General features: G+C 57.6%; 1 protein-coding gene across 1 annotated transcript; it reads right to left on the bottom strand.

Annotated features, from left to right (window-relative positions):
• Positions 1 to 2,383: 2,383 nt before the first annotated feature.
• IGF2BP2 (insulin like growth factor 2 mRNA binding protein 2) lies at positions 2,384 to 23,316 on the bottom strand. The gene is made up of 16 exons (XM_084529232.1): positions 23,022 to 23,316; positions 22,498 to 22,558; positions 15,405 to 15,453; positions 14,897 to 14,948; positions 14,417 to 14,480; positions 12,718 to 12,990; positions 8,924 to 9,058; positions 8,583 to 8,705; positions 8,278 to 8,413; positions 7,968 to 8,096; positions 5,782 to 5,850; positions 5,482 to 5,598; positions 5,114 to 5,188; positions 4,839 to 4,970; positions 4,642 to 4,755; positions 2,384 to 4,102 (listed from the first exon to the last, which is right to left on the bottom strand). The coding sequence occupies exons 1-16, from the start codon at positions 23,209 to 23,211 to the stop codon at positions 4,007 to 4,009; spliced, it is 1,815 nt and encodes a 604-aa protein (XP_084385358.1). The 5' UTR covers positions 23,212 to 23,316; the 3' UTR covers positions 2,384 to 4,006.
• Between the last annotated feature and the right edge of the window lie 1,450 nt (positions 23,317 to 24,766).

The raw sequence follows: 24,766 nt of genomic DNA, 5'->3' as shown, positions 1-24,766 counted from the left end.
TTTCCTAAGGGGGCTGTGAGCAGGGAGATGAGGAACCAGAACCCCAGTAAGCTCAGTGAGACAAAGCAGCCTGTGCACAGCAGGGGCTGTCCAGTACTGAATCTGTTTTAACACAAGTCTCTCCACACGGTACTGCAGATTGCTGCTGCTGAATGAAAGGTGCTCCGCAGCTGCTGGTGCTGATGTGCCGGGTTCGGGATGGGTCCAGCCAGACGGGTGGTGGTGCTGGAACGTGTGACAGCCTTACTGCCCCTCTGCTGCTGGTGCTGCCTCCACACGCCTGCTGAGTCAAGTGTCTGGGTGACTTCTGCTCAGACTCCTTGCAGCCAGGCTGAGCCAGGTTAGTTTAGGTGAGCCGAAGTCATTTTGCCCTTTCTTTTGTTCCCTCCCCAGTTTACACTCCAGAACTGGCGTAAGTTTGGGGTCTTTCAGTTCCCCATTTGCTATTGCAGAGGAAAGGCTGGCGTGTAGCAGGCATGCAAAGCAGTTGTCTGAACGCTGGTATAAATAACCACGTCTGCTTGTTTCTGTAATGTTAGATGGCACGGTCACCGTAATGTGAAGTGATTCCTGGCTGGTGACGAGGTGTTTCCTCTCCTCAGCTCCAGGGCAGATGCTGATTTCTGGGACATCCCCTCTGTCCTTGCTCAGCTTTCACGCTGCTGCTACTCACCAGAGGAGCTGCTCTCCTGGGAGAGCTGCTGAGTTGGTTTATCTGTGTTGTGGGGCAGGAGCTGGCTCAGTCTTTGCTTTCAAACTGGTTAGCTTAATCCGTCACAAAATCAGAGGAGATCCTCTGAAGAGACAACTATTACAAAGGCAATCTGTCGTGTTTTGTCCTTACATGAGATATTTAATCCCCCCTGGATTCCCTGAGGACTTGGAAGATTTCAGCTGTTGATTAACGTTAGGGCCTGGTAGCTGAATGCTTCAAGTATCCTTTGTGTTAGCTTCACCTCCTGACATGTGGCAAACATAATTTGGAGGCTGACCCTGTAGTCTTCTGCTTATGGAAGCAGAAATTTGCTTTGGAAAAAAAAAAGTGACGACAAAACAACCCCCACAGAAGGACTGGTGGTGGAAGTGTGATACGAGGGTGCTTTCCAAGTCCTCCTCGTACGCGCCCCTTAAGGAAGAGGCGGCTCACACGTTAGATGGAAGCAGCAGCGTGGTGCTGGAGGGGGCGAGCAGCTGGTGCATTCCCAGTAAGAACTGCAAAGCACCCCTGAAGGGTGCTGTAAGCCTCACCAGGAGCTGACTGTGCTGCGTGTCTGTGGCTGTCGAAAGCCTCGTTCTGTGAGGTCATGGAGAAAACCGTGTGCGTCCCGCTGAATGCCCCCTCTGTCTGCGAGGTCATCCCATGGGATGTGGACCTTCAGCTGGGGCTGGGTTCCTTATGCCCTTATAAGATGTTCTGAGGACATCCCAGGGTGAGAAATCATCCCTTAAGTCTTCCAGTGCTGACTCGAGAGCACGCCGGAGGCCTGCGCCGCAGCGTGAGTAATGCTGTGCGCTCCCTGGGCAGGGAGGAGGGAGAGGGGGGCTGCTCTGCGTCCTGCTTCGTGCGCTTCTGGTGCCGTCAGCTGCCTGCTGACGTGCTCCTTACTCACAGGAAGGCGGCTGGGGGGCTCAGACAGCACGTCTGGATCAAACCCGTCCTTGAAAACACTGGTGAGCGTGGCTCTGCCCCAGAGCCCAGCAGTCAGGGCAGGAGCAGTCGTTCCGGGCTGTCTGGGGCTGGGGGCGTGGGGGCTGAGCACCCACTGGAACCGACCCGCTTTGGGTGAGTGCTTCTGCAGCACCAGACTGTAGGCGGAGGGGGGAACTTTCTGTTCCCTGCACCTTCACGAAGGATGGATGGAGGTGTGACAAGGGAGCTGCTTTGAGCTGGAGGGAAGGAGCCCGATCCCTCACTGCTGTGTGAGTCAGGTTGTTTAATTCTCTTTAGCACCCGCCTCCGTGCCCTTGTATTACCACCACCACCCCAAACTAAAACCCAAATACACGGCCCCAGTCTGGGCGTGAAACCTGGCCCAGGGTGAGGCTGCTGCAGCCCCGGAGGGGGATGTGGGAGGTTGGGGCTGGTCCCAAGCCTCTTGGGTCAACTTCAAGCCCCAAGGCCAGCAATGAAGATGCTATGCGCTGGAGATGGTGGAGGATGGGACATGGACCCATGAAACCCCCCACGCTTTTGTCATCAGGGCATCCCTGCTGCTGGATTTAAAACAAAAGATTAAAAAAAAAGAAAAACACCCCCAGAAAGCCCTCACCCTCTTGTTTATCCCACCCTTCCCAGCCAGGCACCTGCTGCCCACCCCGCTCTCGGCACGGCCATGACCACCACAGGGCACTGGAAAGAAAGCAACGGAGAGCAAGCTCAGGCTCTTGTTAGCTGGATATATTTTTGTTTGTTTGTTGTCGTTGGCTTTTTTCACAGAACACTTTGCAGTAGACAAAAACTGGCATTGCAGTCTGTCAGTACGTCGCTGGCACGGGCTCAGCCTTCAGCACCTTGCCGGGCTCGGGTGGTCGGCCCTGGTCCTTTCTCTTGCTGGTTGGACTTCATTGCTGTTGTTCTTTTATTTTTTTTTCTTTTACCTGTTTTGTGTTTTTTTTTCCTTTTTTTTTTTTTTTTTTTTTTTTTTTAAAACATTTCTCAAGCTTTCTCCGAAGGAACGGCCACTGGCTCTCAGCTAGCAGGAGACTACAGAAGAGCTCTCGGACGCGTGGGCTGGTTTCCTCCTCCCGCCTCGCAGCTGACTTGGTCGAGATCGTTTTCCAACTCGTTTTTATTACAAAAATAAAAAAATGCTCCAACTATCAGTTTTACAAGGCATACAAAAATCTCTAAAAGGGAAACACAAGCGCAAGGTGCTGAGGTACGAAAACCTGAGGTAGTTTTTTTGTGTGTGTGTTTGTGTGTGTGTATGTGTGTGTATGCATGTTGCATTCTTGTAGAAACTTTTGCTAGGTTCTTTCTTCAAGCCCTGGGCCAACAACGTTTTGTAAATCTTTTCCCCCCTTGTTTTTCTCTCCTCTCCCTCCAACACCAAAACTAAAAAAAGGGGGGGATTCGTCCCCAAAGAGCCACGGGGGAAGTTTGTTCTCTGCGGGCTGGACCATGGGGCAGGCTGGTTTTTGGGGGGGTGCTAAGGTTGAGCACGGCTTTGTCTGGCGGTGATGGAGAGAAAGACGGACAGATGGACAGGGCGGGGGGGCAGAACAGATGCAAAACCCAGTTTTGGACTCTGTGAAGCAAAGAGGAAAGGGCGTGTGAAAGGGAGAGGGTCCTCCTCTAGGAGACGGTATCCCTTCTGTTGGCTCACACAGGCGCTCCCCATGGCACTGCTCTTCTCAAAGCCCTTAAGAAATCGCTTTTTAACACTTGGTTAATTATTTTTGTTCCTGCTGGCAATCCTACAACTCTGCTCTACTGTGCATTAGAGAACCAATGGACTAGCTCCTTTCCTTAAAAGTCTAAAAAAGCCTGCTTTTGCTAAAAACAAACATCGCGTGACCCCTCTGAAATTAAAAAAAAAAAAATTAAAAAAAAATCTTACAAAAATTTAAAATCGGCGTTAGTTTTGTTATTGATATATTAATTCTAAAATATATTACCCTCATGGGCGCTGCACGCCGGACAGGCTCCTCCACTCACCCGGCCACGCCTGGCCAGAGAACGGTTTGCGAAATGAGTCGTTTTCAGGTAAAAAATAAAAACAATTAAAAAAAAAAAAACACAAAAAATCCAAAACCCTCTGCCTATGTTAGTCCAACTAAAGGGATAGCGTCGGGAGTCGAGTCAGGTGGAGGCTGTGGGATGGAGAGAGCCCGCAGCGCCCCGGGGCGAGCGGCCGAGTGCTGCGGCGTTGGCGCCGGTGCGTGGGGAGCCGCAGCTGTCCCCGTGCCCGTCCCCGCGCCTCGGGGGCTCTTTGGTTTGCTCCCTGCCCGCTGGGTGGCAGGGCTACATTCATCGGGCGGTGCTGGCCGGCACATGGCGGGAGCCTCACTTGCTGTGCTGCGAGGCCGGGGCTCCCTGAGCGTGTTTCTGCTCCTGCTGCTTCACCTGCTGGACGATTTCCCTGATCTTGCGCTGTGCAGTCTGGGGAGAAAGCGAGAGGCGGGGGGTCAGGATGAGGTTGGGGGGCTGGGATGGGGACTGCGGCACAGCCACGGGCTTCCGAAATGAGCACCCAAAGCCCCGAGCAGCTTGAGGGCACCCTGCGCTCCCTCCTGGGCTGAGCAGGTGCTCCCACGCCTGAGCCTCTCCCCGCTCGAGGCTCTCAGTGAGGGGCCGGGCACACAAGGAGCAGTTTTGCTCCTGCGCCTCTCCCGGGGCAGCTGGCGAAGCGGTGCCGCTGGCGACAGCTCCAACAGCTGCGAGCTGAGGCCGGGGCTGAGCCTTTACACTGCGGGTTTTCAACTTGTGCGCCTTCCATGGCAAGCCCGAGATGGGTATTTTTAGCTCGATTAAGCCTAGCTTTAATTTCAGTGCTAGCACCACTGGGGAGAGCTGCTGAGACACCGTTGGATGCAAGGCAGCCACCGGGAAAAGGGTGCTGAGGGAGCCAGGCGTGGGGCCGGCCTCCTGGAGACCGAACCCAGGCAGGAACGGTCACATCGATGAGGCAAAACCCTCACCTGGCTGGCAAAGAAATGCCCGATGATTTTAACGATGACCTCCTCGTTCTCATCTGGGGTTTGGTCTCGTGGCACGATGACTTCTGCGCTCGTTAAGTTCTGCAGCTCGTTCACCTGCAGCAGGGGACAGAGCCCTCGTTTTCGGGGTGGCCGCCCCCCGGTGGGCCCAGCCCCGCCGCCGCCGCGCCCCCACGTACCGTTTTGCCACCTTTGCCTATCACGCGGCCGGCTGCGAAGGAAGGCACCTTGATGTGGGCTTCAAGCTTCACCTCTTCTTTCGGGTTAAAGAAGTTTTCTTCTTTCAGCTTCCCAAATATTCGCCCCTGGGCCTGTGAGAAGGATGAAGCCAAAATGAAGCCAAAGCGGTGGTGCCGAGCCAGGAGCATCCTGACCCGGGGTGCCCAGCACCAAGCCAAGTGTCCCCCCTGCCCTCAGGGGGCTCTCGAGTCACGTCCCCAACACCCAAGCCCACCTTGAACTGAGCCTCGGGCGGCCCCGTGATGATGACCATCCGCTCACTGGCGTCGGGACCTTCTGCCGGGGCAATCTGCAAAATGGAGGGGGGGCGTGAGAGAGGCTCGCCAAGCCTTTCGTCCCCTCACTAAACCATTTGTCCCCTCCAGGGAGGGGGAAACCAGCTCAGCGCCACTTCTGGTGCACACCCATCCATCTGGGAGGTTAAACCTGTGCTTGGCTGCTGTGCACCTGCAGCATCCCTCCAGCCCCCGGCCATGGGGACCCGTGCGGGGAGGGGGCTCGCTGGCAGCAGCACCCCTCTGTCGGGGCACCCCTTCTCCCCCACCTCGTCAGGAGCCGCCCAGGCACGAGACCTCAGCTCACCTTGATGGAGGCGCCGGCGAATCGCGCCAGCTGCTTGATGTGCTGCCCCTTCTTCCCGATGATGGCCCCCACCGCCTGCGTCGGGATGAACAAGTTGACAACCTCCTGCTCCGGGAGCTGGCGGGGAGAGCAGAGTGAGGGGTTTTCCTTAATTCTGTCGTTTTCCCTTTCCCCCCTTCCCAGTGCGCCACCCCAGGCCCTAAAATCGCCGGCTAGGTGTGCCACCCCAAACAGCATCCCCGCCCTGGGGACAGCGGGGAGGGGGCACCCCACAGGGGATGCGGGTGGGGGAGGACTTACGGGGTGCTGGTGTGGGAAGGCACCGACCGGGGAGGCTCCGTACAGCCCCGAGAGGTACGCCGAGGAGCTCTGCGGGGGGAGAGGGGGCGAGAGTCAGTGAGGGCCCTGCTGCACTGTGCACCCTGGCCCCAACAAGGAAGGGACACGGGGACACCCCTCAGCTCATGAACCGAAGCCGAAACAGCGCTGTGAGCAGTGTCGGTGCCCGGTGGAGAAGATTTGGCAAGAACTGAACCCACGACCACTTCCCTTATTCAGGATCAGAGGAGAAAAAGTGAAGGCTGGCGCTGACACTGCCCCAACAGCCGGCAGGGCACGGCCAGGCTGGGACAGGGACAAAGCCGTGTGTCTCTCCCCGTGCCTCGAGTGCCCCTCGCCAGCACCCTGTCCCCTGAGTACCCGAGGCCCAGGCGCAGCTCCTGGCAGGAGGCACAGCTCCTCCCTGCACAGCCTCACGGGCACGGAGACCTCAGCACCTCCCCAGCCTCCCCCTCTGACCCCAAGCCTCCTTCCCTGTCCCCCACGCTCTGCGCCTCTCCACAGCTCTGGGTTGCAGCTGCAGCCCCCACGGCCATCGCTCCGACACGCAAACCACGGTATTTGGGGGAAAGGAGCCAGCTGGGAGCCTACTTCCCATTCATTTTTCCCTGTTTGGGGTGATGTTTGGGGTCAAGGAGCCCGCACTGGAGGAGGCTGCCTGAAGGGACCTTGCAGCTCGTGGAGCAACAACCGACACCGCAGTGCTCCGACACGGCTCTTCCCAAAGGCTCTCCGAGCATCAGGCAGAGCACCCCCACTCCACAGGCACACACAGACCGACCGACCGCCCCATGGACACAACCTGTGCTGAGACACCTCCCCTCCTGTTCTGGAGGCTGAAAGCAGAAAGGGAAGGGGCTCCCTTCGCTTTTAGCCCGTTTCACTGCTCCTCTGCCCTGAATTCAGCAACACCCAGGGGAAGGGGACCCCTCTGGGGCCACCACGCGTGGCCATGAGCCCCGGGGTCGCGCTCATCCGCCTCATCGCACCGCGAGCCCGCCACGGGCTCGGCACTCACCGTTCTCCTCCGACCACTCTGCTGCTGGCGGTGCCAGAAAAAGAAAACAGTACAAGTAAATTAACGGGCGCTGAGGCGTCCTCCCTGTGTTTTAAGCATCCAAGCAGAAATATTTAGAGGGAAACTGGCTGCAGAGCTGGGACGGCTTCGCGGGTTTAAGCCCTGTCACTCGGTCACCCTGAGGGTGCTCTGCAGGTGCTGGGGGACATGAGGAACTTCTCTCTGTGTCAGCCAACAGGACCGGTGGCTGCTCCTCTCCTGCCCACCATCCTCGTGGGCTGCCACACGTGCCTGGCGTGTGTCCCCACAGCCCTTCCCGGACACGTGGATGTAGGCACCACGTCCCGGGCAGCACAGTGGGGCTGCTCCCCAGCCCTGGCTGCAGAACCACGTCGCAGACACACCTCGCTACCTCTCCTTCATGAGACTGTCCCTGCACTTGCAACTTAGGAGACTTCTGCACCACGGAAAGGCCAAAGGGACCTGGGTCACGTCAAAAAAAATGAGTTTCTAGCAGCGCATCTGTCTGAAGACAAGCTCTCAGAGGCAGGACCCCCTGAGTGCTGGGGCATGAAGGCACCAAGCCTTAAGGCACCGCTCGCCCCCTTCCCAGCCATGCTCTGCACACCCAGCATGATGCCCGCGGGTCCTGCCATGGTTCAGCCCCTCTCAGGTTGTCCAGGGACTGTGCCCGTGGGGCACAACCCAGCCTGCAGCACCTGGGTGTGAGTGCAGGACAGGGAGCACCTCCACCGCCCCTCCTGCCGGCATCAGCAGCCTCCAGCTCCTGCCTCAGTGTGGAGAACACAAGCCAAGAGCAGAGAGCCACCCTCCAGAGCTGGCGAGCCTAAGACACAAGCGAGACCGAGCTCAGCACGACATCGGGACGCAGCCGTTCCACACAGGGAGCTACGTGCGAGGAGGGACAAGCCACGCTCTGCCTCTGTCTTCTCCACTTGGCTGCTGGGACCTTCCCAAAAAAGCCGGGGGTCGGGGTGCTTGTTCAACGCTCCCCACGAGATGGCCACTACAGCCACAGCACCCGCCCAAACCCAAGAGCTGGGAGGGCCCAGAGACCACCCTGCTCCCACGAGCGAGCCCCCCGCGCCCCAGATTCTCTTGCACTTACTGCAAATGGGTGGTAAGGGGTGGCCGCAGCAGCGCCTCGGGCCCCCGCAGAGGACGGGAGCATGGAAAGCCCTGTCGAGAAGATGCCCAGAGCGCTGAGGTTCAGTCCTGGGATCAGGTTGGCTTGTTGCTAGAGAGGTAAAGACACAGAGAGAAGGGCTGAAGGTTGAGTGGGGTCTTGGGGGTTCTTGGCAAACGTTGTGGCCCTTTCCCTGACAGACTGAGCCCCCCACACCCCCCATGTATTTTTCGGGTTGCCCCAGCAGCAGCCCTGAAGCAGGGGGATGTCGAGGGGCAGGCCGGGGGCTCACATTGACAGCCACAACGTCGTTCTCGTAGGCCTCTCGCAGCTTCTTCATGATCTCCACCTCCGCGTTGGAACACGCTTCCGTGCTGCCCTTCACCGTGATGGTCCGCTCGGGGTTGTAAATGGTCAAATCCTGCAAACTAGCCCGCGCGCAGACAGAAGGGAGATGCTGTTACACGTCTTTTTTTTTTTCAGGCCAAAATAAAGAAAAAACGCCAAATGAGAGGAGGGCCCCCCCACCCCGGGGCGGCACGACTTCCCCCCCATGCCACTGCCCGCGGGTTGCACCCGGCGAGCAGCAGGACTTACGGCGAGATGGTGATCTTCGTCCCCGTGTCCTGCTCGATCTTCTTGAGGTTGCGGCCCTCTTTGCCAATCAACCTCCCCACCAGACTGTTGTGAGCTAGGATTTTCAAGGGGATCTCTTCTGCTCTAAAACAGGGAGAAAGGAAAACCTCAAGGCCCATCCGGCCCGTAAGCCCATCTCCAGCAAGGGGCAGTAGCGACGTGGTGGGAGGAACAGAAGAACCATCTATTTTCTGAGGTGTTGCTCTCCGAGCTTGCCTGCACAGCCACCCGAGCTCCTCAACTCCATGGCAACTGACAAGCAAACCCGAGGGTTTTGTTAAGCCAGCAAACGTCGCACTTACGATTTGGTTTCGTCAGCTTCCTTCTGCATGATATCAAGGATCATGCGACACGCTTCGGAGCAGCCCTCGGGCGTTGCGTGGATGGTGATGGGCTTCTCGGCAGCGCCAGCATTCTCCTTCCGATGGATGTCAACCCTACGGTGACACAACCAGCAGAGAGAAGCCCCCTGAGATGCGGCCGTCGTTGCAAGAAGGCTTTCGAGAGCTCGGGAGCTCAACTGGCTGTTCACCAACAGGCTCCTCTCAACATCTGCTCGGTCTTTGGGCTGAACCTGGGTCCTGCTGACGTACGCCTACTGCCAGCACTTGGCTTCAGTTGGCTTGGATCAGGTTTGGCCTACACGTGCCTCTACGGTCTGAGGTCTGCCTGGGGACTGCGGGGTGCCAACCACCATCCAACACCAAGACGGGGCAGAACATCTCCTCCACAGCACCAAGCCCTCAGCCACCTGCCCTGTCTTTGACGCCTGTCCCGCTGGAGCAGGAGCCCGGGTTCCAGGTCCCCAGAGGTCCCTTCCAACCTCAGCCTCTCCGTGCACAGCACCCGAGGCTGCTCAGCAGCTGCCACCAGCGCTGCGGGTCCTCTGGGACAGGGACGACTTACCCATGGCTGTCCGGGCACGGAGTCACACGGACAACAGCGCTCGTACTCACGCCCGTCCCCATGAGACCAGAAAGTTTTCCCTTGTGCACTGGCCAAGGCCGTGCTCTGGCTGCTCTGCTCCTTCCCTGGGGGTGGCAGGAGGGAGGCAGGGCCTCCAGCTCGCTCCTCGCTGCACCCCCACACCCGACCAGGGCCCTGAGAGAGGAAAGCAGGGCTCTGAGACACGAACCACGTGCCTTGAAGGACACGGGTGATGCATGAGCAATCTCTTCTCCTTCTCCACCAAGCCTTCATCCTGCTGGAGGGTAACTCCACGTGGCCATCCTGCCCTTGGGGTCCCCGTCACACCCAGGGCCGTGCCAGCCCCCATCTTCTGGGGAGGTGCTGTAGTTGCCCCCAGCGCCACGTGTCCGGCTCCACCACCGTGCCCTCTGCCAACGGCCAAGTTTCTGTTCTTGCAAGGGGTCCACGTCCCGACCCCACTGCCCGGGGGTGCTGCTGTGTGAGCAAGGCCGAGACCGTGGTGCAGTGCCCCCCAGCACAACGCTGGGGCGATGCTGGGTCCTGGGGGGTTTGCAGGGGTCACCTCCTAGAGGAGCTCAGCGACCACCACGTAGGACCAAGAAGGCTTCATCGACAGGGAGAGGGGGAGCAGCAGGGAAACCCTGAGCTAAGGGGAAAGCCTGCCAGCTCCAAAAGGGACCCCAGGGTGGTCTCATCTAAGCACCGGGGAGGGAAAGGGGACACAGTCGGACTGCTGCATCGCTCCAGATCTTCCGTGCCGTCAGCTGGAGCAGGAGACTGCTCACACCGAGCACTGGGGTGCTGGAGGCACACAGGGACCAAGCCACGCACTGCCACTCGTGTGTGACACCCTCCAGGATGCTCCCAGCTGCAGAGCTCCATCAGGTTGATTCGGGGGACCTGGTTCTTCAGAGGCTGATCCTGTGCCCCGTGCCATGGGGAGCTCCACTACCTCCCGCAGCCGGGGGGAAGGCAAGCGCACCACGACGTGCCTCTGAGCGGGTCTGTACCTTGGTCCAGCACGACTTCTCGGACCCAGAAGCAGCTGAGGATGGTGGAGATGGGGCACACGGCCGTGCCTTGGTGCCAAAGAGGGGCTGAGAGCTGCGAATGAGCTGGATGGAGGCTCTGAAACGCCAAGCATCCCGGAGAAGCACAGGGCCAGGCATGGCCATGATTCCTGCTGGCCTGCAAGCCACCCCAACCTGGGCATGAGTTCCAGCTCAGTGTGCGGGGAGGAGCTGGGGCGCCAGGAAAGGGCTGCTGCATCCAAGCACGCCCTGCCCCAAAGAGCAGGAGGGCTGAGGAGGGCTCCAGGCATCCCAGCACGTCCCAGTGCTGCTGCGGCACGGCTCCAGTCCGATGGGAGGACAGAGGAGAGGACGGCCGAGGAAGAGGATGGTTGACAGCCCAAAACTGAAGGCTGCAGCCTCCCGTGACTGCACGGGCTGCGTGCACGAGGCTGGAGCAGAAGTGGTGGCCCACTGCAGCCTCCTGGGGCTGGCCTGGACAGGTGAGAGGACAGAGCGTGGCCTTCCTCTGCGGCATGGTGTCTTCGGGACGGGGGACCCGGGAGGTCAACCCGCAAGGGTGGAAGGGCTCCGCAGCAGGAGCTGCCCCCAGGCAGCTGCGTTTTGGGAGGAACCGTGTCCCCCATCCTCCTCGCCAGGTGCGGGGTGGGAGTCAGGGCTTGCAAAGGAAAACTTTCCAGTCTCAGGTGGCAAGGGCGAGGGTGCACCCGCTGCCGAACGCACCCGGGGACTCACCTGGAGAAGGGCTGGAGGCCCAGGACGGACCCGAGCACGGCGCACGTTGCAGCTGGGAGGGCAGCAGGTGCCTCCACGGCTGCAAGGTGGCCACGCTCCCTGGTGAGCCCGGGCTCCTCACCCTCCTGCGGGGCCACCCCCTTTCCATACAAACCTCTTTTTGCCAACAGGGACCTCTCTACAACCCAACGCCCGCAAGCCGCCAGAGCAGGGGATGGTGACGAGCAAGGGGAGCAGAGGTTGAGCACTGGGTTCAGCCCAAGGGACACAGGCATGCAAATCTTCAAACATTTCTCTTACCCAGGCTGGAGGTTAACTTTTCGTACCAGAACAGGCAGGCTCGGGCACCGGTCTTTGCCTGCTGCTGGCAGGGGCGAGCACCAGCAAAGAGAGCATCCTCCTGAGCTACGCTGCGCTCTACGCTACTCTGCTGGGCACACCACGGGGCCACGCACGCCGGGAGCCGTGCGGCAAGGCTCAGTAGTGGTCAGCGTGTTTCAGAGACAGCTGAGCACCAGCTGGGTCCGGAACAAATTCGGCTCAAGTGGATGCGCTATTCTGACTTAAGTAATTTCCTCTCAAAGCTTCTCTGAGAGATAGGACGCCCTGGAGGATGTTCTGGTACAGGAGTCCCATGTCCTGTGGGGTCACCGGGTTCAGGATGATGAACATGGGAGAAGACAGCTTTGGGTTAAACACAAACACATCTGGGCAGGAACAAAGCGTGCAGGAAAACCATGCAATCAATGTAAACATCGACATGAGAAACATGGAAAACTTCAACAAGACAGTCCTCATATATTTTTTTTTTTCTTCAAAAATAAAAAACCATTAGATAGCAAAAAAAAAAAAAGGCTTCAAATTGCTGCAAAAAGCCCATTGGTGCTCCCTTTCCCCCTGTGCAACATCTCTCGCCCTTACAGTGCGCTGCAGCATGAGCAAATCCCCAGGGCAGTGTCACTGCTGCCTCTAGGATCCCCATTATATCCCCAAATCTGCCCTTTCTCTCCAAAGCCTCGTCCCAAGCTATTTCTGCAGGGCGAGAGCTACGTGAGCCAAGCAACGCTGGCTGGCAAGCAGCGAGCACACCCGTTTTGGGGCTGGCTCCCAGGCTCGCAGGATCCAGCCTCTCCTGCTTTGTAAAGCATTAGGCTTTAAAATCCCCGTTTCTGGTCATTTTCAGCCATGTGCTCCCCCTCCTAACTCCCCAGGCCAGTAAGGATGGGTCGGGGAAACAGGGCTGAGCTGTCTAGACCCCACAGGCTGCCACCCCACGATGAGGGAAGCTCGCCGCCCTCTCCTGAAGCTACACCCCAAAAATACAACGTTCGCTGAGAGCCGAAAGCAAGTGGACCCAACGGAGTCCCGTGGAAGGAAACAAAACCATTCGAGGTACTTACTTGGACTGGGTTTGCTTAGTTAGGTTCTTTATGGTCAAGCCCTCCTTTCCTATGATCGCACCAACAAACTGCGTGGGCACCAGCATCCGCAGTGGGAAATCGAGCTGTTTGGGCTGCGAGGAGCCCCCCGGGGAGGAGCCCTGCTCCCTGGAAGAGTGGCCCCCGCGGCGGGATCGCTGGGGGGGCGGAGGGGAGCTCACCTCTTCATCCGGGATGTAGGAAACCTTGAAGGAATAGCTCTCAAGCTGGTGGCCGCTGAGCTTCTCAATTGCTCTGCAAGGCAGGGAGAGGAGGGGAGGGTGAGAGGCGGGTGGCACCCCCAGCGCCTCTCCTCGCAGGGCACCAGCCCAGCGTCCTCCTTCCCCCCAGGTCCACAGGAGAAGAGAGAAGACAAAACTCATCAGGCAACACACACCCAGCTTTGACTACGTGCTGGGCCAACTCAGGTGGGAAATCGCTGGAGCTTCCATCAGCAAAGCCTCGAGGTCAGACCTACCACGCCTCGGGGCATCTGTCTCTGCTGCAATCCCGCAAAGCTGCAGCTCTCCGTCCTTGCGCTTCTGACTAACTCTTAGTTTTTTGTACATTTTTCCTCTGCTGGATGCAGCAAGCCTTCAGGCACGTCTTTGCACGGTGCCTACCCCAGGTTCTTCTGTCCTCTTGAAGTTCTTCTTGATGGGTGGCATTTCTTTGGGTCTCCACACAACGCGCCGCTGATTTGCCCTCTGCTGCTCTCAACCCCTGCAGACTGGTCGCCGACCCCCACCTCCCTCTCACATCCCTAACCAGTCACTGATGAACCCAAATGCCCCCTTCTCCAGGGCAGGGGGGCGTTTTGGAAGCCTTCTGGGAGCTGCTCGGATGGTTTCACTTAGCTCCAGGAAGCAGGAGTGGAGTCTTTGCAAATCTTGGTCTCTAACTTGACTTTGCCCTAAATGACCACCCCCTCTCCCACCTCCCTCACCATATTCCACCTCTCCAGCTGCTCGAGCCATGTGGCTGTACCAGTGACCACCACAGCACGTTCCCAGTTTAGGTCTGAACTTCCAGTCCAGGAAGATGATTCTGATGGGCTGTGCTTACCTAACCTGACTCTCTGCTATCTTAGAGTGCTTTGCTCCCTGAAGGCAAGGCCACTGGGACCCCAAAGAGGACCTGCAGGCTTGTAGGAAAGATGGGGTCCAAAGGGAATTGCAAACAACACAGCCAAGAGCTGGAGGAGACAGCACAGAGGAAGAGGGGACAGGAAAAGGGCTGTGGGGCGGGCAGCCCTTTACACACTTGAAGCTGAAAGAGCTTGGAAACAACCCCACAAAGGGGAGGGAAAAGTCAAGAAGAAAAATAAAGGATGGTGCAGCCTGGAAAAATGGCCAGGGGAACGGAGCTGAACTTCACTGGGGCAATTCGGGTGGTTGGTTGGGAATTTGTCTTGCCTGGAAGGTCCATGAGAGGGCAATGGGGCTTGGAGCACCCCAGGTCTACTCTCCCCTGATGCTTCTACGGAGAGTACCACGGTACCGAGGACAAAATCTGTCCTCAGCACATGGCCACACCAGCCCTCACCAGGTCTTTGGAGCAGGAGAAAAAGCAAACGTGGCTGATGCGGACAACTCCAAGCCCCACACAGTACTTTGCTGTGTTCCCGGGAAAAATCGAAAATACAGACAAAATGGGAAAGAAAAAAAAAAAAGCCACTTACACTTTTGCTTCTTCTTTCGTCGCATACGTTACGTTGACAACTGCTGTTTCTGTGTCTGTGTTAACTGGGGGAGAAGCAAGACGGGGAGCGTTAGGGGGCAGGAGGAGGTGGCCATCACCGCTGTTCCCGGCCCCCAGTGCCCCACGCCGTGGTGGAGGGCGGACGCAGGGGGTGGGAGCACAACACCCTTCTTGTGGGGGGGCCCAGCCACTGCCTGCGGTCTGCACTTGTCCAGCACCATGGATTTATCTCCTCCCTGGCACGAGGAGCAGCAAAGGAGATGCCCTGCACTGGGCTGAGGTCGCTACCCAAAGCCTGAGCGACTGTTCAAGGAAAACCACCCCAGCCCAGCACAACCCACTGGGACAGCCACATTGCACCCTGCTGGGTTCTGCTGAGAGGGGCTTTTCCAGCACAGGCTGAGCTGGGGCATGGCACTGGGGCTCTCGGGCAGGTGAGGACCGTGCGGGGCCATCTTACCTTGCTCTACATTCTCCACCGTCCCGTACTGGGCTAAGAGGCCATCCAGCACCTGGGGAGAGAGCAGCAGACCAGGCAGGTGAGGCAGGCAGGCGTCCTCTGCCAGCCTGGCTCACACCCTGCCTGCCTCCCAGCGTGAAACTCGGGCTGGGCCATCTCCAGCAAGGCTCCTCCGCTCTGCGGTGCCTTGCTCTGCTCTAACCCACGGGGTCCCACGTGCTCGGAGCCATCCTCAAGACATCTCCACCCGCCTGTAGGGCCACCTTCACCCACCCTGCACCCCGCCAGGCCCCTCTGCTCAGAGCAGCGAGCCCCAGGCAGGTGGGAGATGGAGCCCAGTTCACTCTCTGCCTCCCTACTGGGGATACTGGGAAGGCAACAGGACTCTGTGCAGACCACGTGCCCTGGCAGCCCAAGCTCGTGCTGCGTGATGGAGGAGGTGCAGTGGGGTGCTTTTGGGGTGGCCCAGCCTCTGGAGGGGGCGGGACGGGAGCATGGCGCTGCTTACCTCCCACTGCAGGTGGGGGGGGATGTTTCGGATCTGGATCTTTCTGCTCCTGCAAAGACAAAGCCCCGGGTTACAGTCACGGGAGGGCAGCGACTACCGGAGGCTTTCTGGGAGCAAGATGGTGAGACCTTGAGATGGCACCCCACTTTCCGAGCTGCGTGCTGCCACTCTCCAGCAGTTCCCAGCATCACCTGGCGGCTTTCAGTGGAGAAACCAAAATGCACGTCCGTGGAGGAGGCACCTGGAGGTGAGCGGCGCTTCCAGCCCCACGTGGTGCCACCTCGGGGCATGGCCAGGGCCCCCCCCAAGGGGAAAGAGCCACCCAGCGCCTCCCCAGACAACCTGCAAGACGCACTCGGGAAGTTTTGGGACAAAACTCACGCACTGCCCATCCCGAGCAGCATTTGCAATCCTTCCTTAGCCAATTTCCTCCGCCAGACTGTTATTTTTTCCCTTTTTGCTGCTATTTTCAGCCAAGAGCGGCTCACGGAGCTGACACACAGCTGCACGACCGTGGGTTCTGCCCTGCATGAACCCGGGCAGGGCAGAGCAGGACCACCTCCTCCAGCAGCGGGGACTGGTTTCCCTGCCAAAACACCTCCCAGCACACGCGGGTTTTGGAAGCCCAGCAGCAGGAGGAGGTCGTGCCCGCTCTGCCCAGCTTTGCCCCTGCTCGAGGAAAACGCATGGCCCCCACCATCCCCCTGGTTCGCAGCCTCCCCTGAAGGGGGCTCTGCCAGCCAGAAGCAATCAGGCGCTGGAAGAAGTGGGGAAGCCAGAGACAAAGACATCTCCTACAGCACTCCCAGAGCCCACTCCTCCAGCGGCCATGGACCTCTCTGGTCCCAGCTGCCACCACGGATTTCAGGGCTGGGTGCAGAGCTTGCATGGCAAGGAGCAAGATTCATCCCATCCCATCCCATCCCATCCCACCTATCCAACCTCTCCCATCCTATCCAACCCTACCCATCCCATTTTATCCAACTTTACCTGTCCCATCCTATCCCACCCATCCTACACCCATCCCATCCTATCCCATTCCACCCATCCTACTGCATCTCATCCTACCACAATCCCCCAATCCCATCCCATCCTACCCCATCTCATCCTGCTTCATCCCATCCATCCCATCCCACTCCACCCTATCCCATCCCACCCCATCTCATAGGGTCACAGAATCATTAGGGTTGGAAGAGCCCTCCAAGACCACCTGGCCCAACCACACCCCGACCACCACTGTCACCACTGAACCCTGTCCCCAAGCACCATGTCCAACCTCTCCTTGAACACCCCCAGGGACGGTGACTCCACCACCTCCCTGGGCAACCCGTCCCAGTGCCTGACTGCTCTTTCTGAGCAGAAATGTCTCCTCATTTCCACCCTGAACATTCCCTGGCACAACTTGAGGCCACTCCCAGGTCCTATCACTGGTTACCTGTGAGAAGAGGCCGACCCCCAGCTCCCCACCCCTTCCTTTCAGGCAGTTGCAGAGAGCAATGAGGTCTCCCCTGAGCCTCCTCTTCTCCAGACCAACCCCCCCCAGCTCCCTCAGCTGCTCCTCACAGCACTTGTGTCCCAGGCCCTTCCCCAGCTTCGCAGCCCTGCTCTGGACACGCTCCAGGGCCTCGATGTCCTGGTAGTGAGGGGCCCAGAGCTGAACCCAGCACTCGAGGTGCGGCCTCACCAGAGCAGAGCCCAGGGGGACGATCACCTCCCCGGCCCTGCTGGCTGCACTGCTCCTGACACAGCCAGGATGCCGTTGGCCTTCTTGGCCTCCTGGGCACACTGCTGGCTCGTGTTCAGGTGAGCATCAACCAGCACCCCCAGATCCCTTCCCTCTGCACAGCTTCCCAGCCACTCTGCCCCCAGCCTGTAGCGCTGTGTGGGGTTGTTGTGGCCCAACCACAGGCCCCAGCACTGGGCTGTGCTGATCCAACCCCACCCCACGGAGGAGGCGGTCAGGAGGACCTGGCCCACAAGGGGACCATGGCCATGACAATCCTGTGCTGCTCACCAACAACCTCCCAACACCAGAACTAGTGAGGAATCAGCCCCACCGTACCCCACGTGTTTTGCAGCAAGCTGGTATGAATTAATACCACCAATAATCACTAACGACGGGGATACGGTTTATGGAAAAACACCTAATGAGCCCCACAACAGCACGTCAGCACAACCCCATCCACAAGCGCGTGAGGCAAGGGCCAAGAGACAAAAAACAAAACAAAACAAAAAACCCACAACCCCAAGCACCAGCTTCAAGCATTAAAGAGATGGGAATTCAGGTTTATATCCACCTGGGTCACTGTCTGCTTCCACACGGCGATGCTGCCGTGGTCCCTCCCTGCCCCTTTGGGTGCCAGGCACCAGCCCTCGATGCGCAGATGTGAGCAGCCCCAGCACCCTCTCGTTGCTGCTCCTGTTTTTCCCAATGCTAGTTTTTATTTAGGGTTTTTTGTCCAAACGAGGATTTTTTTTCCATTCACGCCGTGCATTGTTTTACTGTTACAAAGCCATCAGGGGGTTTTAGCACCTTCTACCTTGGATCAGTATTCGGGGTAGCTAAAAAAAAGCCCTGTGGCTCCTGCCAAAAAACAAATTTCTAGAGAAATGGGAAACAAACAGAAGGGGGCAATCTGCACACCTCCACCTTACAAAATATTTCAGTGCTTGCTCGTGAAAACCTCCCAATGTCGCTAAGGCATTTAGGAGGTGCGGGGTTTCACAACTCTCTCTTTGCCGCCAGCAACTTTGCTCCACCTGGAAAAACGTCTCCAATGTCCTAGGCGAAAGATTATAATAAAAAACTATATAAAAAAAAATTATGATGCCACCGAAATCGTAAAAAACAGCAGGCGGTACCCAAACTCGTGCCCACCTGAACTGCTCACATCCAGCGATTTGCAGCCGGACACGAGCACGCTCCCCCGGACGACAGCAGCTGACGATTCCCTGCCTCCATCGGTTTCGTTTTGGGGTCACCTCGACAAATTCTGCGTCCGCCCTGGCTGCCGGGATGGCAGCAGCAGCTTGGGGATGGACGAGCATTAAAGCGCTGCCCCAGTTTTGAGTAGCGGCCGAGAGCACCGCGGGTGCGCCTGCTCCGGGGGCTTTGCCTTGACGCTCTTAAGGAATTAAAATATATTCGTGCTAATGCCCTGTCCTCGGGCGCAGGGGGTGGGGGAAAGGAGGGCACGTGATGAACGCACCCCCGTGACCTGGGGATGTATTAATGAGGGAGCTGAATGGGAAACCGCGTCCATCTGTCACGGCTTTTCAAGATTAAGAGGGGGAAAAAGGGAAAAAAACAAAACAAAACAAAACAAATGCGAACACCCCTCCGCGTTCCTGCTCTGCGTTGGGACACAAGGGGGGACAACAATTATTCCTCTCCTGTCACCGAGAGGCAGCCTGCAGCCCACCCCGAATTCCTGGCATACAAATCCCCCCCCCGAGTTTCCATTGCAGGAATCTGATCCACAAATATCCTGGTTAAAAATGGGGAACTAAAAAAATAAATAAAACAAAATAAAGAAATAAAAATAAAACTGCTGAACACCCAGCAAACCTCCTTCCCCGGCCGGACTGCACGTCCCCGCGCCGGCTGTGCGGTGGGAAGCGGCTCTCCATCGGCTCCCCTGGCTCTCCAGCTTATTCCAGGGCATTTTTTTCAACCCTAATCCTGATGCAACCCTGATTTGTGAAACTCCCAGCTCGCTGCCGCTCTGGGTAATGGGTTATTCCTGGGAAATGCTGTTTTTAAAGCTCGTCGCGTGGTGCCAACCCTGGCCACGTGCTGCGCCCCTGGGAAAGGGAACAAGGAAAGTTGCCCCTGGCCACAGCAGCAGCCTCAGCGACGCACTTTCAGCACTTTGAATTTAATTTTCAACCCGAAGCAAACCACGGCACCATGCCCCAAACATCTCCGGCAGGCTCAATGCTATTCACGAGCAAACTAACCGAAAACTGCAGGTTTTTTCCCCGAATTTAAGGCTGGCGACGAACCCACCCGCTCCTGACACGTGCGTATGTGCAAATCATCTGTGCTCGAGGCTTTTCCCGACAAAGCAACGCGCAGAAGCGTCAGTTTGCACAAGGGTTTTCTGTTTTCTCTCCCCTAAACAAGCATCTGCAATCAACACTAAGCAATAACAACAATAATGAGGGAGGGAGATAACGCCCGCGGAGAGATGGAAGAGCTTGTGCTTGGAAGGAAGTAGGGGGGGGGAAAAAAAAAAAAAAACACAGAAAAAAAATTATTCCCTCCCCAGAAAGCACACCCGAAGTGCTACAGCATGGATGCAATGAAAAAAAAAAAAAAACAAACAAAAAACAAAACAAAATAAATTATAAATGAAGACGATGGAAAGATGAGCGTGAAATGCAGCTGGGTGTGGGAATAAATGGGCGCAAACCCCGCTTGTGGAGAAGCACACCTTGCTGGCAAAAACTCTGCCTTTAGCCCAAAGTGCCAGGGAAAACACCGAGCTCCAAGGCTGACTTCTCACCCCCAAACTCCGCGTCCCAGGCGTGCTGGAGGCGTCCGGACGGTTTTCCAGCAACCCCGCTAAATCCCAGCCGCGACGCCAGCCTTTCCCTCCCCGCCTCGAGCCTTTTTGCGATTTAACAGATTTAAGGATAATTCCTGCTGGAACCGGAGAGCTCCAGCAGCTCCCCTAGGAGCTCATTTCAAACCGATTATTTTCCAGAAGCATCATTTGAAAATTGTTAAATTGGAAAATGACGGCGGGAGCAGAAAATAAAAGGCACTTCGGCCATGCGGAGCCTGGAAATTTCGCCGCGTGGGAGCCACGAAGCGGGGCTCTGGCACGTCGCTGCTCCCGATTAAACTCATTGCTTTCGGCCAGCACTTGTACACGAGCCTGCACGGGGGGCGCTTGGGCTTTGCTGTTAGCATCGCACAAACAATCCTGATGATTATTATTAATTATTATTAATTATTATTATCTTTTTTTTCCCCATCAGCAGGATGGTCAGAGGTCGGAGGCGCAGCTCTGGACACAAAACACCCCTGAAGCCGGGCTCCTTCGCCCGGCTGGAGCTAAACAACAACATTCTCTGTTCCCGGTGAATTCCAAACCGACGTTACCAAAAAAATACATATATTTTTTTAAAATTAAACCCACCGATGCACAGCACAGCTTATACAAACACCAAACAATCACAGTAATTTCCCATCATGCCTGCAGCAGGGCAAACCCTTCGCGCTGCAGCGCACTGACCGATTTTTAACTCGTGAAGCACAAATTCGGGCAAATCCTGCGCTTCCCTCCAGCACCGTGCGTCCTTTTGTGCCTTCGGAGGCTCCTCGAGGAAATCCCTCCCGGCAGGTTCCCGATGCACAGATGTGGTTTTTTTCGGGCTGATTTCTTATCAAATCCCCTTCCTGCACTGCACTCAAACCCCACCGCCGTGCAGCAAACACCGAGCATCCCCTGTGCACCAGTGTTTTGTGCTGAGCACATACACGCAGAAAACAAACAAACAAAATATATATTTTTTGGATATCTATATGTATAAGGCAATAAAAATAATTCACTGCAGATTAATCCCGGGGCAGGGGAAAACTACAACACAACCACGTGAGCCTCCGCTCCACGCCAAAAATCGCGTTATAAAAATCAAACCTTTAATCTGCCGAGGCGACTGCACGGCCCTGCTGGCCGCGGGTGCTAACGTTGAGGCTGGAGTTTTGGGTTTTTGGATGAGAGCAAAAGAGACCCGAAACGAGGTGCCGATGAGCTGGGGAGCCAGGCTGGGTTATAAAACTTGGGAGAGAGCTGAAAACAGTCTACGGCCAAAGAAATAAGCATTTATTTCTGGGCTGTTTAAATGCCTTTTTGTACTCGGCAGGGAAATTACGAGCACAGCAGCCCAATGGGGAACGGGGGTAAGGGCGAACCCCTGCTTTCCATCGGCCATCGTGGAGGTCTGACACCCTCCAAACCCCTCTTTTTGCCTCTGCTGCTCTCCAGAAGCGGCCGCCGGAGCGGCACGAGGCTGCCGGAGGAGACTGAGCTCCGAAACCTCGCGGCGGGGAGGCGGGGGGGAGGCTTCGCCTGCTTGGTTGGGAGGTAAAAAGCGCGCGTGCTCCCCGCCGAAGGAATCCCGCTGTCAGAGCCCGCATCCCACCGCGGCACACGTGATGCCAGGCACGAGCTGCTCCCCACCGAGCCCCCATTACACAACGCGCCGTGTTTGTGTGTGTCCCCCCCCGGTACCGCGTTGCAAAATTACGTCTCCGGCACCAACTGTAGCCCCGAAACTCCGAATTTGGGACCACCGGCCCCGCTGCCACGAGGTGCTGGGGGGCAAGGCTGGGGGTCGGGGTGTTCCCCGCTCTTTATAAAGCGGCACCGCCGGCGTCCACCTGAAGGGAGGAGGAAAAGCGCCCCGGGAGCGGGTTTTTTGGGAGGCGGGGGGAAAGATGGAAAGATGCGGGCATAAGGATGAAAAACAGGGGGAAAAAAAATAGAGAAAAAAAAACAAAAAAAAACAAAAAAAAACAGAGGGGTAAAATAATTTTTAAAAATACACGGAAGGACCCGGATCGCTGGACGGAGGGGACGCGACCGACCGCAGCGCGCAACTTCTCCCGGCGCGAATCCTCGGGAGGGTGCTCGGGGCTGTGCCTGTCGCCTGGATCACTGCTATCGCTGCTGCTATCGCTGCTATCGCTGCTATCACTCCCGCTATCGCTCCCCGTGCCGCTGCTCTGGGTGCCGGGGCTGTTACTTCCCGGCAGGAAGCCGATCCCGGCCGGGGCTGGCGGGGAGCAGCCCCGGGGTGCCCCCAGCCCCGGGCTCCCCATGACGGGGGGTCGGGGCTGAGGCCGGGCAAAACACGCGTGGGGGTCCCACGCCCCCCCCCGTCCCCCAGCCCCCAGGGGCGGTGGCGGCGCTGTCCCCGTCCCCCCCCCAGCTCCCAGCTCGGCGGCGGAGCGTAGCGAAAGTAAAACCCGGCGCTGCTGCCGCTGCCCCCCCACGCGTGTGCGTGGGGCGTGCGCCCCCCCCATTTCGCGTCCCCCCCCCCCCCCTCCCACCTTCCCCCCCGCCACCATCCCACGCCTCACCTGAGCTTTTTGGGCACGGAGTAATCCACCTCCAGCACTTTGCCGTGCAGCTCCGCTTTACCTGCGGGGACAGCGGGCTCAGAGGCGGCGGGGCTCGCCGCCGCCCCCCCCCCAAAACCCCCGTTTCTCCCCGGGACGACCCCCCAGCGACCCCCCCAGGCCTTCATCCCCTTCGTCCGACTCTCCCCTCGCCCCCCCTCGCCCCGGAGAAGCTCCCCCCCCCCCTCCTCTCCCGCCGCCGCCCGGCTCCGCGCTGCCCCCCCCCAGCCGCCCCTTCGGCCGCCCCCCGCTCGGCGCCCCCGGCGAGTTGGGGCAGGGCACCTCGTAATAAGGTGCCCGGGGGCGAGGGGGTGCCGGGGGGACGGCCGGGGGGGTCGCCCGGCTCTCGGCTGCCCCTCAATAAAATCGGAGAAAAAAATCAGCGAAAAATCAGCCGGGGCCGGAGCCCGCCGGGCCGGGGGGGAGCGGGGCGGCCGGGGGGGGGCCCGGCGGGGGGAGCCGGGGGGGGCCGCGGCTCCGCTCACCCGAGAGGGTCTCGATGGCCCGGATGGCCCAGTTCTGGTCCGGGAAATCCACGAAGGCGTAGCCGGACTTGAGCAGGACCTGGCCGGCCAGGGGCAGCTTCCTGTCCCCGAAGAGCCGCTTGAGGTCGTCGGCGGTGGCGGCGGGGCTGAGGTTGCCGATGTAGAGCTTGTTCATCCTCCGCCGCTTCATGGGGAGCCCCGCGGCTCCTCCCGCCCCGCGGCCGGAGAGAGAGAAGCGCAGCGAGACGGGCACGGCGCTGCGCCACCCGCCCGGCCCGGCCCGCAGCCGCCTGCAACAGCGCCCCGCCGCCGGGCAGCGGGAGGAGCCGCCCCGAGCCCCGCACAGCCCAGCCCGGCCCGGCCGCCCCCGCCCTCCGCCCGCCGCCCGCCGCCGCCAGGGGCCCGGCCCCGGCCCCGCACGTGGAGGGAGCCCCCCGAGGGAGGAGGGGGCCCAGGGCGTCGCGGCGGCGAGGGGGGAACAAAGGGAAGGGAGAGGGGAGGGAGGGAGAGGGGAGAGGAGAGGAAGGAGGAAAGGGGAAGGAAGGAAGGGGGAAGGAAGGAAAGGGGAAAGGAAGAAAGGGAACAGAGAAGGGAAAAGAGAAGGGAAAATAAAAGAAGGGAAAAGAAAAAAGAAGGGAGAGGAAAGGGAGAGAGCAGGAAGAGGAGAGGAAGGAGAAAGGGGGAAGGAAGGAAGGGGAAAGAGAAGGGGAAAAAAAGAAGGGAAAAGAAAAAAGAAGGGAGAGGAAAGAGGGAGAGAGCGGGGGAAGGATAGGAAGGAAAAAAAGGGAAAGGAAAAAAAGGGAAAGGAAAGGGAGAGAAGAGGGAAGGAGAGCAGAGAAAGGAAGAAAAAAGGGAAAGGAAAGGAAAGGAAAGGAAAGGAAAGGAAAGGAAAGGAAAGGAAAGGAAAGGAAAGGAAAGGAAAGGAAAGGAAAGGAAAGGAAAGGAAAGGAAAGGAAAGGAAAGGAAAGGGGAAAACAAAACGGGGAAAGGGAAAGAGGGAAAGGAAAAGGAAGAAAAGGAAAAGAAGAAAAAAGGAAAGGGAAAACGGAGAGAACAGGAAACGAAAAATGGGAAAGAGGGAAAGGAAGAAAAATGGTAACTAAAAGGAAGACAAGGGAAAAGAAGGAAAAAGGGAAAGGGAAGAGGGAGAGAACAGGAAACAAAAGTGGGAAATAGAGTAAAAGGAAGAAGAAAGGGAAAGGAAGAAACGGGAAAAGAAAAAAGGAAAGGAAAGAGGGAGAGAATAGGAAACGAAAGAAGGAAAGGGATGTAGGAAAAGGAAGAAAAAGGGGAAAGGAAAAGGAAGGAAAAGGAAATGAGAAAAAAGGTAAAAGGAAAAGGGAGAGAACAGGAAATTAAAGCAAGAAAAGGAAAGGGAAAGAAGGAAAGAAAACAGAGGAGAAAAAGGTCAATGAAAGAAAACAACGAAAAAAGAAAAGGAAAAGGGGAAAAACAGGAAAATTGGTAAAAAGAAAAATATAAAAAGGAAAAGGGGAAAAAGGAAAAAAGGAAAGGGTGAAGACAAAAGGAAAAAGGAGAAAAAAATGAAAAGGGAGAAAAAAGGGAAGAAAAAAGGAAAATGGATAAAAAGGAAAAGGGAGAAAGGAGAAAAAGGAAAAATAGGAAAAGGGGGAAAAAAGGAAATAAAAGGAAAAAGGGGAAGAGGGAAAAAAGAAAAAAGACAGGGAAGGGAGTGGGAAGGAAGAAAGAAAAAGCGGAAGAAGAAAAAGAAAAGAAAAAATAAC

Source organism: Aythya ferina, assembly GCF_964211825.1.
Source record: "Aythya ferina genome assembly, chromosome: 9".
In the NCBI taxonomy this organism is placed as follows: Eukaryota; Metazoa; Chordata; class Aves; order Anseriformes; family Anatidae; genus Aythya; species Aythya ferina.
This window is presented reverse-complemented; position numbering and strand designations above follow the sequence as displayed.